This window comes from Apteryx mantelli, chromosome 4 (genome assembly GCF_036417845.1).
Source record: "Apteryx mantelli isolate bAptMan1 chromosome 4, bAptMan1.hap1, whole genome shotgun sequence".
Lineage (NCBI taxonomy): Eukaryota > Metazoa > Chordata > Aves > Apterygiformes > Apterygidae > Apteryx > Apteryx mantelli.
Window position 1 is genome coordinate 19,278,998 of NC_089981.1, and position 18,458 is coordinate 19,297,455.

At 40.5% G+C, this 18,458-nt stretch overlaps 2 protein-coding genes across 2 annotated transcripts; both read left to right on the top strand.

Annotated features, from left to right (window-relative positions):
- Positions 1–4,654: 4,654 nt before the first annotated feature.
- Positions 4,655–5,584, top strand: LOC106487947 (olfactory receptor 5AR1-like). The gene has a single exon (XM_013946760.2). It carries the CDS (start codon positions 4,655–4,657, stop codon positions 5,582–5,584), a length of 930 nt encoding a protein of 309 aa, XP_013802214.2.
- Positions 5,585–11,675: 6,091 nt separating this feature from the next.
- On the top strand, positions 11,676–12,623 carry LOC106487931 (olfactory receptor 5AS1-like). The gene has a single exon (XM_013946739.1). The coding sequence runs from the start codon at positions 11,676–11,678 to the stop codon at positions 12,621–12,623; it is 948 nt and encodes a 315-aa protein (XP_013802193.1).
- The last annotated feature ends 5,835 nt before the right edge of the window (positions 12,624–18,458 follow it).

Sequence of the window (18,458 nt, forward strand, 5' to 3'; positions counted from 1 at the left end):
GATTGCTACAGCTCTCTACAGATCCCATCTGTCAGGCCTATGCAGATGTCCTAGGGCATCTAAAATAATACTTGAACCTCTTTTCTGAAGCTAAGACGAATCCCAGTAGAGAATTCTATTCCTCGTGTTGAGTTTTTAAATGCATGAATAGGGCTTCCTAATACAAATAAAAGAAAAAAAGAAAGAATTTAGGGTTTAAACAGCTGGCAATAAACAGCTTAAGAAGTGAATGAAATCCACCTGCTATGAGAATTAGAGACAGGCAGTCAGAGGACTGAAGGTGGGACACATAGGTAGGTAAAAGGAGGTCTGAAAACAGGAAATTGATATCTTCAGTACGACGGGAAGAAGAAAAGAAGTAGCATTTGAACGTCTAACATCCATGCCTATATACAAGACCAAGCTGTGTCTCCTTCCAAAATCATGTGAACATTAAAATTAAAAAAATATAACTGCAATGGTCTAACCTACCTTTTCAACAGCTTTTCTTGCTCTCTCTCTCACAAATCTGCTGTTTTCCTGTTGCTTATACATACATACACACACACGTACGTATATACATAAAACTCTGGATTCCTTTGGGATATGTTTGTCTTCTGAGACACATGTTGATGTCAACACAGGATATGCAAGACATATTTAAACCTGAAAAAAAGTCTTATATTAATTAGTCAAAATTCTGAATCCCTTGTGAACCCTCTCTAGATACCACTAGGGGACTAAAAAACCACCACCACAACAACAACAAAAAACCACACAAGGAAACAGGGAACAAGAGGAAACAGAATTTAAGGACTTAGACAGGGAAGGCTCTCATATTTTATTAGGTTACTTAAATTACTTCACTACAATACCTAATCATGGTAGGCTTTTCTCATATTCAGTGGTGAGGAAGAGACATTTTTTGAGCATCCATTTGAATCTGTATCATCCTCCAGAGATGCCTTCTTTACTATACGGTTCCTTCTTAATTGGAAATATACTTCTATGTGTACAATTTTGCTTCTGCATATACCTATAGATGTTTGACCAGCCAAATTCTTGCCTAAGTAAAACTAGGTTCCAGAAGTTAGATGGAGAGTTGCCTACACTGCCTGGGTAACTGTATTTTGTTGACATGAACAGAGCTTCCTTAACAAGCAGTGACAGTACCAAGTTTCTTTGCAGAATGGCATTATAGTCTGTATTTTTGGCAGCAGGCAAAAAGTTGGTGTTAGAGATGAGGCTGGCGTACAATCTCAGACGTCAGTAATCATTAATGATTTACCGCAATTCAGTTGTATCCATTTTACTGCATACATGAGAAGCAGGAAATGTTATTTTTACCCTGTGCATTTGAGGCATACTGAAGTGAATTAATCTTTCTGCAACAAAACAGCAAAGATCTTTTGGGAGAACCCAGGTCTCCTGCATCTTTGCTCCTTACTTTAGCCATTGGATAGCAAAGAGAAATACAGAGAGGAGGATGGGGAAATTTAAGCCAGGCAATCTGAGTGTTCCTAATGATCAGAAAAAAAGATAAAATAACAGTCACATTCTGCGAATTTGGTTTCCCCTGGAAGACACCTGCCAGAAAATGTATGAATGCAGGATTCGCCCAGCCCATCTTAGATGCGTGCAACGGAGCACCACATCTGAGCTAGCTGTCTAGACTCTCTTGACCACTGACGGAAAGGAATGGGCTGTATAAATCCATTTCAGAATTTACTCTTGGTCTCAGCTGAGTACAAAAGGAGTCTAGAGAACTGGCTACCTATTAATGGGATCACTGCTTTGAATCTCATGGAGGTTTGGATGTTAATGATCAGAAATTGGCCATTTCCTCTAGCAGGGACGATACAGATATATTATGCAAGCGAAGAATGAGCATCAGTTCATATTTGAACAATAAGAGCCCCAAAGAAGCAGACTGGACTGAAAAAAGTTGCTGGAGGTGTTACTGGAGAATCAGCCTCCAAATTTTGCTTGTATCCTGGGATACACTCATGATCACAGCAGCCTCACTGTTACTTTTCACAGGAGCGCTCAAGAAGGCGGGGGTTTGATGTCTGTGTTTCTAGAGGTCATGACAGGGTAGAAAATAACGCACATCTAATGCGCATTGGTGAAGCTATATGTACTGTCAACCAAAGCAATGAGGTTTATGCTGATGCTCAGAAGCAGAGGATATAGTCTTGCATCTTTACATAGTTTTCATGGATTTACTAGGTGGGTGTTGCCAGGAAGGAAAGGTTGCATTGAAGTGTTGCACTGAAGGAAAACACTAAAGAACTTATACGGCTGCTATTCACAGCCAAGTGGCGAAGTCCTGGATTCAGGGAGAGTGTGCATGACATCATATCTGATCATCTTTTATATTAAGACAAACTTAGTTCAGAGCAATATTTTCTGATTCATTTGTCCAATTTTAGATATCCAGGTTTCTAAATGACAGCCTGTTAGCTCTGAGCTATAACTCTAGATGCTTTGGTTAGTGGAAAAACAGGCGCATCTTCATAGAAAAAGTCATTTCCCTCTGTCCTCAGAGGGCTTATTTACAATTTCTGTTTCCACAGTGACGAAGGGGGAAAAGAGTGCTATAACAGGACTTCAGATTATCACAGTAATGCTTCTAAAATCTTCTTTTAGCCATTGTATATTTATAAGCTGATACAGACATAGCTTTCATAATCAATTGTAACCGAGGTTTGTGCTGTAGTCCTTATTTTCAAATGTGAAAACTGAGGCATGGTGAGATGCAGTGATGTGCTGAAGGTCAGATGACAGGATTTCTTTCAACTTCAAATTTGATTCCAGGTGCACTGGGCTTGGAGCTCTGCCTGCTGCGTCATGTTGTTTTCTGTGGGTACTGAATGGAGTGAGGCGATGTTGAAAGAAATATCGAGGGACCGCTAAAAGCTAGCTTGCTCATGACACTAAAAAAGATACTCAAGAAAGTTAGATAATAACCAGAGATGACTGTGGAAAAAGGTTGGTTTTGCTTTTGGTGAATCATTCATAAGTGCAGATGTAAATGCCCATATTTTGTCCACTCTCTTTCTTCAGTATTGGAGATGGGGCAGGATATCTACTTAAATCCAGACATTCATAACAAATTGTTCCTGGGCCCCAATAATGAGGCTACAGATTAAGAAATTTGTATCCTGGGTGGACTTTGCTTGTTTTCAAGCTTCTGTTCTCCATGGAGTGGAATACCTCCAAGGTCACAGAAATTAATATAAACACAACGTGAATACTAAGAACTACAGAGAGGTCTTGTCTGCACTCTGGAAGCTGTGAGAACAAATCGTTCTCAGTACTTTGTTAAAGGAACAAGTGCTAAAAAACACTCCCCACATTTGTTTGAAGGTGAATTTTAGCCGTGATCATATGCTCTGGAGGAACAGCCAAACCCATCACAGTTCCTGAAAGTGCTACACTGACCTGCCTGTGCTGGCTGCAGACCCTGAATGCCTGAGTTTTACGGAGATAGTCACATCCAAAATGAGAAGGTATTTTGTATTCCGATCAGTCCTCAGCCTCCTCAGTCTGAACGGATGGGATGTGAAAGAGCATCATGTAGCTAAGATAAACATGTCTTTTTTTTTTTTTTCTTATGAACTTGGAGGCATTAAGATAGTTGAAAGAAAGCACCAGAGGTTTAAGATATCTCATTTATAGCAATGAGGTTGGGAGTGACAGAAGGAATCTAACACAGGGAGAGGACTCTGCTGCTTGAAATGATAGATGCCATAAAACAGGGAGATGTGTAGGTGTTCAGTCTCTTCACAGCTGCCATTGCAATGGCAAGACATGATCGTGGTGGCCAAGGTAACAGGAGCCACATTAAGCTAGTTTGCTGTGCACAGTATGTACAGCATAGGCTGTATTATCTTCTCTGTCTGCCCTGCGCCGCTCCTCACATGTAATCTTTTATGGCTTTGGCAATGCATCCAAGTTAGTTTCCCAGTCATTACTGTACTGTCGTGACTTCTTTTTCTACGGAGTAGTCAAAGCAGTGTGTACTGAAAACTGTGTTTTCATGTCTGCTCAAAAAGAAAAACACACACGCTTTTATTTTGCTTTGATTTGCATAAGGAAAATGAAAATCAACAGGAAAAGTATTTCTGCCAGTCAAAATGTTTCACGCTGTTTTATTTTTCAAAAATGTTGGTTTCTTCCCCTTAATTCTTTTCAAAATGTACCTGAAATTTACCAAGGAAAAGCCAGCATACATTAAGTATTTTAACTGGAAAAAAAAAGAAGGCTATCACTGAAAAGTGCCCAATGTATTGACTTTCTACCTGTACTAAATGTTGACAGGAATGCACAGATAGAAAGCTATATAAGAAATAGAAATAGAAATGCTGAATTAAACCCAGGTGGGTATTCTCACTGTTTAGTTTGACAACTAGGTTTTGGCTTTAGGCTCCTTTTAAAGTCATCGGACAGAGGCCTTCCAAGAAGGACTCAGAGTCTAACTGGCATTTTATGACCTACCCATAGGAAGTACTTTGTCTCCCTTCAGTTATATAGGGAAAGCTGGCTACTGAAGTGCCAAAATCAGACGACTGAAGCTGCAGGATTGTAAAGCTCAGTTTCTCCCACCCCTCTTCTAACCCCACTTCTTTCTGTCATTTTATCTATCCCTTGCAGGTTGAATGTGTTACAGAAAATGATCCCTGCAAATTACGATGAAGTGACAGAGTTCATTCTCTCAGGGCTGACAGACTGCCCAGATCTGCAGGTCACTCTTTTCTTAGTTTTCCTGGTGATGTACACTGTCACGCTCTTGGGAAACTTTGGAATGATTATATTAATCAGGGCGGACCTTCATTTTCACACTCCCATGTACTATTTCCTCAGCCACTTGGCTTTTGTTGACATTTGCTGTTCCTCTGTCATCATCCCCCAAATGCTGCTACATATCTTGGAAGAGGAGAAAACCATTGGTCTCTCAGGGTGTGCAGCCCAGCTGTGCTTCTTTGTTGTCTTTGGGATCGCTGAGTGCCTTTTGCTGGCTGTCATGGCATACGACACGTATGTGGCCATCTGTAAGCCCCTCCTGTACCCTGTCATTATGTGTGGGTGGACATGCGGATGGCTTGTAGTTGGTTCCTATGTAGTCAGCATTTTGCATGCAGTGACACATGCCACTTTCATCTTTACTTTTTCCTTCTGTCGAGACAATATTATCAATCATTACTTTTGCGATATTCCCCCACTCTTAGCTCCTTCCTGCTCTGACACCCACACCTACGAGGTTGTTATCTTTGCTCTTGTCAGCATAAATTGTCTCAGCACAATGACAATCATCTTTGTCTCCTATATTTATATCCTTCCCACCATCCTGAGGATCTGCTCTCCAGAGGGCAGCAGAAAAGCCTTCTCCACCTGTGCCCCCCACCTATTGGTTGTCACCATGTTTTATGGGGTGACTCTGTTCATGCACCTGCGCCCCAGCTCCACCTACACATTGGCCAAGGACAAAGTGGCCACGCTGTTTTACACGGTCATGACTCCCATGCTGAACCCCTTCACCTACAGCCTGAGCAACAGCAATGTGAAGGTTGCCATGAAAAGAGCAGTTCAGAGAATGCAATAAATGCAATATGTTAATGAAGGAAGTTGGTGACCAGGAAAGCATTTTCCTATTGGCATTATAGAACTCCCAGTTGCAAAGAAATCTGTACGACAGTGTGTTGAAATTTGGTGGAAGAAAATCATATCCAGGCCATCCTGGGGGAATAATTTCAGCTGAAAAATGATGAAAACACTTTGCTTTGACATTTATTAAATACAAGTTTTGCTTGGAAATTCTGGAAAGAACTATACTTTTATTTTAAAATGACATGCTTGGTATTGAAACTGTCCTAAATAAAGTGAGCAAGTATAAAAAAGGAGGAAAATACCCTCAAACTAAATTAAGTAATAAAAGTAAGTTAGAGTAATATTTCTATAACTGGTGAGAACACATACACATTTGGTAGGGGAATGTTACTGATATGAGTATCATCCTCTCCTCCTGCAAAGAAAAGGAAATAATTAAGTTAGCTTTGTTCAATGTGCTAAGAAAGTAAGCCATTTTGGGGGCTGATGGTAAAGCAAAATGTTCGCTAGTCATCTAGTTCCCGTGTGAGTATTTGCTTTGGAACACCTCTTATCGAGAGCAATGCTTATTAAAGGATATGAAATATCACTTGAGTTTAAGAGAATGGAGCCTGGAGACCCTCCATGTCTCAACACGAAGGAGACATGGAGATGGCTGTGCTGATGTTTGGAGGGTTCCACTCTGTCATCAGGTTGAGCCCCTGGATGGGTTTCTTGAAGAGGCAAGATGATGAATTCCCCTGTGTGACCTCAAGGCAGGAAAGGGAGGGTTGGATACCGGCATAGAGAGACACTTGAGGCATGTGAGGGGTTGAACAAAGTAGATTTAATGAAGGACTTGCACTCCAAACTGTGCGGGGAGCCCCGGAGCCGTGTGGAGGGGTCGCTGATGGGAGGCTGGACGGATGGGTCGGATGCCCAGGCAGGACTCACTCTGTGTATCCTAAGGGCCCCTTTCATCTGCTAGAGCTATTTTCTTATCTCGACTATGCAAAGCTTGAGTAGTGGCTGCGAAGTAGCTAGACGTTGTTGAGAAAACGGAATAGGCATGTCTGGCCCTGGCTGGCTTTCGTCAGTGTGTAGAGAGTACATGCTGGGGCAGCTATCACATACTCTGCCAGTCACCTGGCTCCGCACCATATCTCCCGCAGGCGTTCTCTCCACACCGCCTCATCATCATCTTCTCTTACTTCTATATCCTTTCTGCTCTGCTGTAGATCCACTCTGTTGAGGGCAGAACCAAAGCCTTTTCAACATGCTCTTCCACCTCGTGGCAGTAACCATCTTCTACAGGACACTGCTCTTCACCTCCTTACGACCTGGATCTTGCCATTCCCAGCACAAGGGCAAGGTGCCCTTACTGTTTTACACGGTGGTGATCCCGATGTTGAACCCCCTCATCTACAGCGTGAGGAACCAGGAGGTGAAGGCTGCTCTGAGGAGAGTGATTGGTACAAAATTATTTATTTTTCTGGAAAAAACAATTAATTTGATTTTCAAATAATAGGTATTGGGAAAACAATTATCTTTTAAAGTCTGGAGCCAGACTTATCTCTCAGACATACAGCGGTACTAAACTGAAGAATACATATTAAAAGGAGAAACACAGGAGGAAGGTGGTGGGCAAACTTTCAACTTTGAAACAGGAGTCTGGGACAAATGAGAATTTTCATTTGCTTGTGGAGGGATAAATTACAACAGTCACTGGTGACAGTTGTTACAGCTCAGGCTTTATACAGCACCTCACAAAACAGTACCCTTTATTGTGATTTGGACTCTTAACCTGTTGTTTAAAACATCAAACATACTCGTGAATGTAGATAGCACACTGAGGCAGGATGCAGCAATTTCTGTAGCCCACAGCACCAAAAAGTGAGACGTGTAAGAAAATTATCTAGCTGCCTTTGTATCCCCTCCTTCAGGGATTAAATGTCCATTTACAGAGTGGTTGTTTCAAGACTCGGCGAAGGTTAGAACTGACAGTGCTCATGCTTTATCAAGACGCGCTAAATTTTCTGCCCTCCTGTGCCCACCATCTCTGCAACTGCTACAATACTGACAATAACACAATTCCTCCTCAAAATGTGTTGTTTTTACAGGTCCACATGCAGCCCGTATTTTTATTCTCGTGTTATCATTTCTCCTTGCTCAGTCCTACCTTGGTGAGGGATAGTTCCTTCAACTCAGTGACTTCCTCAGCTGCAAATGGCTGAGGGACAGGATGAATAGCCAAGGAGTGTAACTGTACACTGACCCTGTTCTTGTGTGTACATGCTTTTTTGTCCGCTGGCAGAAGCAGCATACTGTACTGGATGAACCTTTCCTATGACTCATTCATTGAGTTCTGTTTTGTTTTTGTTTTTTTTTGATCATCTGTAGAAGGATAATGGAGTTAATGAAAGTTCTGTAAACATTTTCCTCTCTCATCTTAACCCTGAAACACCTAAATTTTCACCAGTTGCCTGTAAGCCACAAGGCTGTTGTCAAAGGCACCGGCTATTCATACTTGTGAGAGGTTCCCAGAGACTCTGGGTGATGTTCAATATTATGATGTTAAGCTATGTAAGATCTTGCTGTATTTGGTCTAGTTATTCAATGCCTCTTTTATTTCCAGTGCTTTATGTTTGAAGGAATAGTCTATCATGTGTCGTCTTGCACGTAAGTGTATTAACTAACTGCATCCTTTGAGAAGGATGATGAACACAGAGTTTCTTTTGCCAGTACCATAGAGGCCTTATGTGCTTAGTCTAAGGAACTTTTTCAGATTCCAGTTTCTAAGCAACTTGGAGAGAGAGGGATCTCAGAAAGAAATTCATCATATATATATATTTGACATCTCACCCATATTCCAGTTACAGCTTTCATAGGGCTTGGTTTTAGTTTTTTTATGTTAAAAGTAATTCTTGGGATGCTAATGAAGTTTTATTCTAAGATGGCCTGTACTTCTAGTTAAGATCTAAGCTCTGCTTCCCCTTTTGCAGTCCTTTGTGCCTAGCTTTGGCAGCAAAACCAATTTTCCCTCTCTGTGGTATATGCACCTATACACTGGTGTAAGAGGCTGTGTGAGATGACTGCCCAGGCTCTTGTTAAAATTAGCAGAGAGAAAGCCATTACAATATAAGGAGCCTCAAAAGCAAATCACATCGCTCCAAAGTAGACGGTAGCGAGAGCCTACCGAATTGCCCCCTCAACTACACTGCTTACATTAATTACATCTCTGTTGATTGCAATGAGAACTGTAAACCTAGCTCATCTGTAGAAGCTTACATTTGCATGCCAACACTGAGATAGCCGAGTCTCTAACTGTATCTTGCCTCTATAGTCAGATGAGCTGAATTCCAACCTAGATTTTCCCTCTCTAGTCTTGTCACAAGTACTGCACTAAAAGGGAAGTTTAGGCTTGCTCAGAGATACAGCTTATGGATTTATGGAACATTTGTGTAATGTCTTACGCACAGACGCAGTTTTACTGGCTTCCAAGTAATGCACCTATCATCACTTGAAATCAGTCATTCTCTAAGGATACCTCTTTCTCTCCATTGACCGTAGATTGAAAACTAGCTTAGACTAGATGCCTAATTTTTGGATGGTTCAAGCCTGGTGAAATTAATTCCTTCCAGAGAGAAGAACAGGAGAGTCTATGTATATTTTAATTAGAATTTTGATTTTCCACCAAAAAAAAAGTCCACAAAAATGATATGATTAAGCTAGGGAGCTAATAGATAACTCTTTACCATGTTACGCAGTTTAGCCATTAGATGGAGACAAATCATCGTGATCTTAGTGCAGATAATATTGGGAACCAGGCTCTTAGTAAATACTAAAGTTATGGGAGAAATAAGCGTACAGTTGAATCCTGATAATGTTATTGCCCACGTGGGGAAGCCTATTCATGTTGCAGGTAGGGTTTGGCACTATACTAATGGCCTTCAGAAATAGTGTTAATCAGTTTGCAGTCAAAGGGAATATTAGAAACATTTCCAGCAGTGTGTAAAGCATCTATACAGCAAATTGTTTCATGAAGACAGCTGCACACTGGGACAACGGTAGCATTTCAACTGTTTGTTCTACTCTCTTTCCCTTGAGAAGAGCAGGGTCTCCTGTGTCCAAAGCATAAGTATAAAATCTCTGGCAGCTCCCAGCAGCAATATTTTACAAATCTTGGAAAAGACCGTTTCTTTCCCTGGCAGGTGAGTTTCTTGATGAATTCAATTCCGTCACGTTTTCCCTCAGCAACAGATTCAAATCAACTGCTTTGTTAGAAGGCGTAATTTTAGGTGCACTGAAGGAAAAAAATTATTCATCAGGATAAAACCAAAGACAAAAAATATGAAAATGTCTTTGAAAATAAAAGTGGAGCTTAATTTTTAAAGGGACCTAAACTATTGACCTGGAGATATAAATCTCTTGCTGTTATATGCCAGAAGACTGTTAGAAGGTGTTAAGGTTCCCGTGCCTTCTTGTATGAGGATGGTCAACAAACTGCAAATGGGAAGAAACAACAAGGTCTAAGTAAACACGAGATATTTCTTTTAGGGCAGAAATAGCCTTTTTCTCTTCTACCACTATTACCTAGAATTGTCTAAGCTCAGTGATAGCTTGAAAATAAATTGCAGTGTTACTCTGTCTCCGTGTAACTCAGCCTGCCTAACTTTAACTAAAACTCCGGGAATGGCTGCTTGTCACCTAATGTAAGGAACATAAGTCAGGGACATAAGTCATGACCTTAGTCAGTCTAGGTGCTGATAGAGTGAAGGAAGAGGCACATCCAGAGGGCAATTCTGACCTTAGAGGGTGGCATTCAGCTCTCTCAGGCTGATTATCCAAAAGTTGGGCTATGAATTTAGGCTGGTCATCCTGCCTTCCTTTGTTATCAATAAACCAAGAGAGACAGGCACCTTGAGGAAATGATGTATCCTGCCTATCGCTCTCTAATGATTACAAATGGACTTGAGATGACTCAAACAGACATTAGGCAGCTAAATGTAGGTGCAAATCCTTCCAACTGCACTGTTTGGGAATACAGTTGGGAAACGAAGATTTATTTTTCTGAATCCCCAAATTCAGCCTTAACCATTGGAACCCTATCCTGAATGGGTCTGAGCTTTTTTGTTGCTGTTGCTGGGTTTTTTTTTTTAGGAACATATACATTTATGGTTTCATTTGTCTACATAGTATTGAAATTTGCAGTTATTTTAGTGATTTGCACCAGCATGTCTTTTGTTAGAGCTCCTTTGTAAATAAAAGGGTGAACAAGATACAGCTGTCCTTACTAGAGTTCATATAGGCATAAGCAGAAATAAATCTTTACTTTTACATGGTTAAGTTAAACTCATCATTTTTTTTAGAAATATGAAACTAGCATTCAGAATTGATTTTCTGGGGAATGTATTTGGGGGAATGTATTCTGGGGAATGTATTAGAAAATATAATTTAAATTCAATGTATAGTTTCAACCAAAAGAAGTATGTGGGGATTTTTTTTTAATTGTTCCAATATTTAAAATAGTTCTTTCGTTTTGTATTCATAACTAATTTTCAGCTTCCCTCCCCTCCCCCAATATTTTGGAAAGAATTAAAAAAGAAAAGAAAAAAAAAGATGAGGAGCAGCATGCAGTAGTAGATCAAAAAAAGCCATTCTAACCCCAAGTTCTGCCTGAACTTCATACCTTATGCTTCACTCAGGTGAATATCTAGCACTTATTATATGTTAAGTAAGATATTTTCTGTGAGTGATGCATCATATCAAACACTCTCAGATATCCATATTATGCTCTGTGCTCTGAAACAAAAATGCCACTTAAGAACCTATTTCATATGCATGTCGTTGAATATATCAGCTTTATAAGGAAAAATTCCTCACATGGAATTCTCTTTACTAATTTCTCTTTGAATGTCCTCCTAAAATTTATGGATGCTTATGCTCTAAGTCACTGCTTTCCCCTCTGGATATTATGTCAGATACTCACGTTATCATTAATTCTCTTGAGCAGGGAGGGATGAAATGTGTTCATTCATTGCTTAACCACTAAGACCGACTGATCCCTCCAGCAACGCTTACCTAAAGGGTAAACATGAAGTAAGGAAATGTCTGAAGAAAACTATACTGCAGTGACCGAGTTCATCCTCTTGGGTTTGATCAACCGTCCAGAGCTGGAGTTACCTTTGTTTGTGCTCTTTCTACTCATCTACGTTACCACTTTGGTGGGGAACATTGGCATCATTGTGCTCGTTCGGTTCAATGCCTGCCTTCATACCCCCATGTACTATTTCCTAAGCAACTTGTCTTTCTTGGACCTTAGCTATTCATCTACCATTTGTCCCAAGATGCTGATGAATCTGTTAACACAGCAGAAGACCATTTCTTTAACTGGCTGTGCAACACAGATGTTTCTCTTTGCTGCCTTTGCTGATGCTGAGTGCCTCCTTTTGGCTGCGATGGCATATGACCGCTATGTGGCCATATGTCATCCTCTTCTCTATGCAGTTGTCATGTCCCACAGGGCCTGCGCCTTCATGGTAGCTGGGGCTTATCTCAGCGGGGGTCTGACCTCACTGATACACACGTGTTTCACATTCACGCTGTCATTCTGTGGACCCAACACCATCGATCATTTCTTCTGTGACATTCCCCCACTGCTGAAGCTCTCCTGCTCCAACATACATGTCAACGAGGTCCTTCTCTTTGCCCTGTGCGGCTTCATACAAACCAGCACCTTCCTGATCATCGTTGCCTCCTACACCTGCATCCTTTGCACCATCCTCCAAATCCATGCAGCGGAGGGCAGACACAAAGCCTTCTCCACCTGCACCTCCCACCTGACGGCCATTGTGTTATTCTATGGCTCCCTCCTCTTCACCTACTTACGGCCCTGCTCCAGCTACTCACTGGACACAGACAAAGTGATTGCTGTATTTTACACTGTTGTCTTTCCCATGCTGAACCCTCTCATCTACAGCCTGAGGAACAAGGAAATAAGGGAAGCCCTAAGAAGAACAACAGAGAGAAAAGTGTTTTCTCACTCATCTACTTAGCAGGAAAAAGGAGAATGAAGAGACTATACAGTAGTTGTGGTGCAGCACACAACAAAAACACATACAAAAGTCCATCTCACTAAATGCAGGTATCTATGTTACTCGCGTTTCCATCTAAACTAATCTCCCTAGGTTCTCATTGTATTTACTGGAAAAAAACAGTTTAGGGGATATTCATCTCATCCAAAAGCAGAAACCTGAAATAGGTCAGATGAATGATATCCCGAAAGAACATATTTCTCTGCATGCCTACAAAAGGAATCTACCCCAGATATGGACATCTACCTTTTTGGTGCTTACCCTTAGTGAGATCGCTCTCAACCAATATATTTTAAAGGAGAGTCCAATTTATATGTCTACTGTATAAGAGTGCATTGCGTGCTTTTAAAAACAGCGCACTTAAACTTTGTATATTGGAGAAATCTTTGGTTGATTTAACAGACAGCCCTGCCATACATTTTGTGGCATTATTTCATAACAGATTCAGAAGCCTAAGTGAGATCCTCCTTTCTCTTTGATTATGCTACATTATTGATTACACTCTGTAATAGATGTGTGTAGGAATTAACCCTTCAGCAAGTGGTGATAACAGTTGATGGGAAGGATCCTATTATGGGATTTGAGACTAGCCCACATTGAAGGTCTTCTGGAATATGATCTGTGTATATTTTTGATTGTGCATGTCTAACTTCTGAATAAAGTGAAGGCAAACTTTCAGCTCATTTGTCTTCCTTCTTTGATGGAGTGAATGACATCACGTTCTTTTTTTTTTCTTCTGCTTTTTAAGGAGTCAAGCATGTTTCTCTTAGCTTGCGATGAAGAATGAGATAAAGCTTACAATTTCAAGGTTTCTCTGGCTTTTAAAGCAGTTTGTCCCTGTGGTTTGTGCTAATGTTAAATGAAAACACTTTATGTTGAGAAGATGGTTGTTCACTATCATTGCTTACAGGTGCTCAAAGGGAATCAACAGAGGTGCTTAGCACTCTATCAGGCTTCAAAGTCAACGGCATGACTGAGTGGATATTTGAGGTAATGCATCTTGCCCTCTTCTACAAATGGCAGCAACGCAGGCCTCTACACCAAGAAAGTGAAGATGATGAAAGGAGACATACATTAAAACAAAGTCCGTAACCATGACAGTGATGCTGCCTAACCTCAGTTATCAATTTGAAATCTAAAAAGCAGACATTTACATCTCAGCTGATCTTCCAGGGGTCCCTTTAGAGTCAGTGAAGAAAAAATAAACATTTTTAGGGGCATGACTCATTTGTAACTGATAAGGACATGCAATACACTAAACATACCATGCTTTAGAAGTGCCTATTTTTTTCTCCATTGCATAGAAAGTCTGTGTAGGGATCTCTGATTCAAATGCAGATATCTACATTGCAGACCAATAGTGAAATAAACCTCACTCAAGACATTTAGAATTAGGTATCCACTCTGAAAAAGTCTCATAGTCTCTCTACATTCAGTGCAGAGTTATAGGTTTCTAAGAAACTTTAGCTGAATCATCTGCAAAAATGGTCATTGTCAGTGAGGTGATTTGAATGACTAGTCTATACCATCTGGCTAGTCGGATGACTAGTGCTAGCGAAGTTGGGATCCCAGATTCTTATACACCGATGGAGAAGGGCATCCAAGTGCGATCTGGGCAGTAAGAAGATTTGGGTGTTCTCAAGCATTCTCTGGGGGCATTTCTCCCTCTGCATATATACAGAACAGGAAGGGTCAGGTCCTAATTAAGCCACGTGAATTACTTCTAAGATAGTTTAATGAGGCTCTATGAGAATATCTCTGCCTGTCTCTCTTTCTCTCTCTCTCTATGTCTGTCCTGACTCCACGGAGGGGAGACGGTGGTGGAAATCCTGGCTCTGCTTATGTGAAGGTTAACGCTATCCCTCATTTCAGTGGGACCAGGGTTTTATCTTTGAATTTTATGCAGATTATGCTATTCATGCTATTTCTTGTTCTCAAGCAGATATCTTGATAAATGACTGAAAAGCATGTGTTTCTTGACGGTACAATGTCCCAAGCAAAGGACACTAACTTCATGCAGATTCATGGAGACTAAAGGAAGAGTGGCAGACTACTACATACATTGCTTGTTTCAGTTATTTAAATGTTCTGAATTACATGCTCATAATTGACTAGTGATTTCATATGTCCCAGATTTATAGGACTTGGACAGGGCAATGGTACTATCTCTTATAAATACAGAACTGAGGGAGAAGAAGGCTAAATAAAACACAGAAGGCCAATTTTGAGCCCACCTGAGAAGCTGCTGCAAAGACCAATTCCATTCCACCTTAAAACAGGAACCAAAGAGAGGCTTGGGAGAATGGACCTCTGCGGTTATGCCTTGCTCTTTCAAAGATGACATTTTCTAAATTGGTATAAGTGATTAAGAGTAAAAATGGTCTAACAGATTATCTTCATTTAATCTAATCCAGTTTCCACAGGTAGCAATCATTTATGACACTGATGATTAGGTCAACAAAACATCTCAAGGAGGCAACACAAGGCATCAGAGACATCGCCTATCTTTTCAAGATGACGTTGGGATGTGATTGGCTCCTGTTCCTCAGGAGATGTAAAGCACAGTATAATTGCCTTTGCTGGTGTGTCCGGGCTGTTAAATATGTAATTGCTTCAGATTTTCCTGTGTGTATTAACATACAGGTCCATCTAAATGCATATATTCTGGAATTAAGAATAAAAAATGAGGTGAGGCAGTTGAGGAATAAATAAGATGGATAACTCTTTTCATCTGTTCCTGTAGAAACTAGATTTAAGCTTACTTTGCTAAAACAAGAAAGTATTCACTGAATGTTGCATGTTGATTACTTGATTCTGCAAAACTATATTGGTGTCTGAATTAAGCATGTGTTATAAAGGGATGTCTCTGCATTAAGGAGGATAACATAATATAGAGGAGAAGAAAGGGGGTTTGTCTGATTCTGCTTTTTGCATAGCTTTTCTTGTATAACTGTGAACCTTCTGGGTTTTCTTAACTGCTAGCTTGGACTGTTTGGTTGCTTCTCATATGCAGCTACCATGAACAAGCACAGAACAAGCACAATCAAGGAAAATTGTGTCAGCAGTCTCATTTGGGCTGATTCTAACACACAGGACTCTAGAAGCACTTCAAATCTTTTTCTCTTCTCATGAAATATAACATAAACCTGTTTCTTTTTAAAAGGAGAAAGGATGCCCTGAGCCATGTATAAGCCAAAGCTTCCCACCCAGAAGAAATAAATTGAAAATACTTTCTTAGTGCTTTGGCCTCTGACAATAATTCTTACTGGAGCTTTTCCACATCTCTGTGTTAGCTTTGGCCATCTAGTTACCTCCAAACTAGATTAATACCACAGTCCTGTTTAAGGCTGCCTTGAAGATCAACCAGCAGCATCAGTGAAAGGAACATTCCTCAGCATCACATCATGCTTGCTTCCAGACACAATTCAAGGCATTCTTTCCATTTTAAAATTTCACGTTGTCTCACATGAGTCTTGGTGGAGATATTCTTATTGATGAGTCACTTTCCTGTTTAATGCAATACAGACCAAATTCGCCTCTGTCCTTTATATGTCCCTGGTATGAAGAGAATTAGAGGACATCGAGATTGTAAATAATTTTTTCTCAGCACAGCCCTGCAAAGGAGAGATGTGCTGTAAACCACTCTAAACCCAGCTAATATGTAAACGGAGATGAGAAACAGAGACCTCATGCTGGAGATACAGAGAAAAGCAAGCAAAGAAAGAGAATAGACCCACACAGATGTCATATTAATTTGTTTCTGCTACAATTACATTGCTCTTGCAATGCTAGAATATTCCTCAAAAAGCAGGCTCATTCTAAGTTAGGTATTTCAAGAAGGTGGAAAGAATCAGCCTGTGCAGGGGTCAACCCCTTTTTTACAGGGGAAGCCTAGATGGTAAATTTAGGCTCTGAGAACTAACACTCAGGTTCCTAAACTAGTCTTCCATGGGCCAAAAGAGCACTCGATGCTTATGTTTAGGAAACAGTCAGGTACTTTGTGGTCACTCACCCCCCAGAATCCTCACATTTACAATTTGACATGTAGGTGTCTATATGCAACAAGACCTATAGGATCTCATCATACTCACTGGAGACCTAATCAATATAATGCCTGTAGACTAGCCAGCTCTCCAGCTGACCAAGTATAAATGAGCTGTATAGTTCTCCAAGTGACATGGACTGTATTGAGTAGATCTAGCCTATGGAAAGAGACTCCTAGGTAGCTTGACAATAAAATGAAGGAAGCAGTTGTAAACATGATTTGATTTTCTCTTGGGGCAATTCAACTGAGGGCAATTATTCTACACAGAAAGCATGTTTTTAAATAACAGTCTTAATTTGTACCAACCAGTTATTCTAGATATCTGGAAAGGCCAAAAGTATATATGTTGGTATGAGATCATTTCCATCACATCACTTTTTTCATCTCAGAGATGTGGATTCTTTGAAGGCACAATGTGACTGCTTCCCTTCTTCCAACAGGAAAGTTTCCTAGCAGTAAGTATAAATTACAGATGGCCATGGAATTACACAATTTGGAGTTTCCTGATATTCCTTTCTCCTGGACTGTTCTGAACAAGAACAAGAGGTTTTGTAAGTCTTTGGGAAATGGAATTAGCATCACATTTCAGCTCCATCTGTCATTTCTCTCTCCCTCACTGACTGCCTCTGTCTCTCAAAACCCCTTTCCTCCTTCTCATGCTGAGTCCCTCCACAACCACATTAAAGTTCTGATACCACACTTTTCTGAAATCAGTCAGTTTATTTCTTTTCCATAAACTTTTCTCTAACACAGATACAGAATCAGTCCTAGAATGAACCAAAACAGGTAAAAGAAAACCCAGGTCTTTGCTGTGTTCTTCAGTGACATTATGCCAGTGCTGGTTTCTAATGTGAAATAAGTTTACTGTATTTTGCTTTAGGGAAAGAATGTGGAAGACAAAACTCTTGGAATCTTTAAAGAGATGAGGACAGTGGTAAGCCTTAGGACATCATAAAACCTTTTGATGCCTTTATTCTGTTTTTTATAAGGCTGATTAAAACCAAGGAAGACTAGTAACATGGCAGATATTTTAAATAGGTCAGGATAGGATAGGATAGGATAGGCAAGGAGAAAGGGAAGGAGAAAGGAAAGGAGAAAGGAAGATTAGGGCAAGTTAGGGAACAAGAAGGGAGGGGCAAGTTAGGGAAGGGAAGGGAAGGGAAGGGAAGGGAAGGGAAGGGAAGGGAAGGGGACATTCTCAAAACTGAACTTTTCAATGTCCAAGTGATCAAAATGCATGGATATAAGGGGTTAAACCATGCCCATAGTTTATTCAGCATAGACACTGATACTTTTCATACATGCAGATAAAACATGCAGGATCTACAAGTTATTACTAATAATGCTAGTTACGGTTGTCTAGGTTGTGTCATAAATACTTATGTCTGATAATTTTTCCTAGCCCTGAATCTAGCTCTATGGATGTAAGAACTCATTGAATCTTCAGGCGCAGAACACAAGGTTCATTTCTCCTAACATGAAAGGAGCTAACGGTGTAAACTACTCAGCCTGGACAGTTTCTCTTCACTTTGGTTTCCTCCACCCCACCCCTACAGTGCTACTCCATGAGAAGAAATGGTCTTCCTCAAGGTTGTTTCATGTCATCTATCTCAGGCACTTATCTTAGGATGGAATGAACCTCTGTGTCTTGACCTAGAAAAGAGCTAAGACTGGGAGCTTTCCTCTGAGACAGGTGCAGTCAGGAGAGAGGCTTTTCACCCACATGTAAATAGCTCTCCAAACTGGAGTCT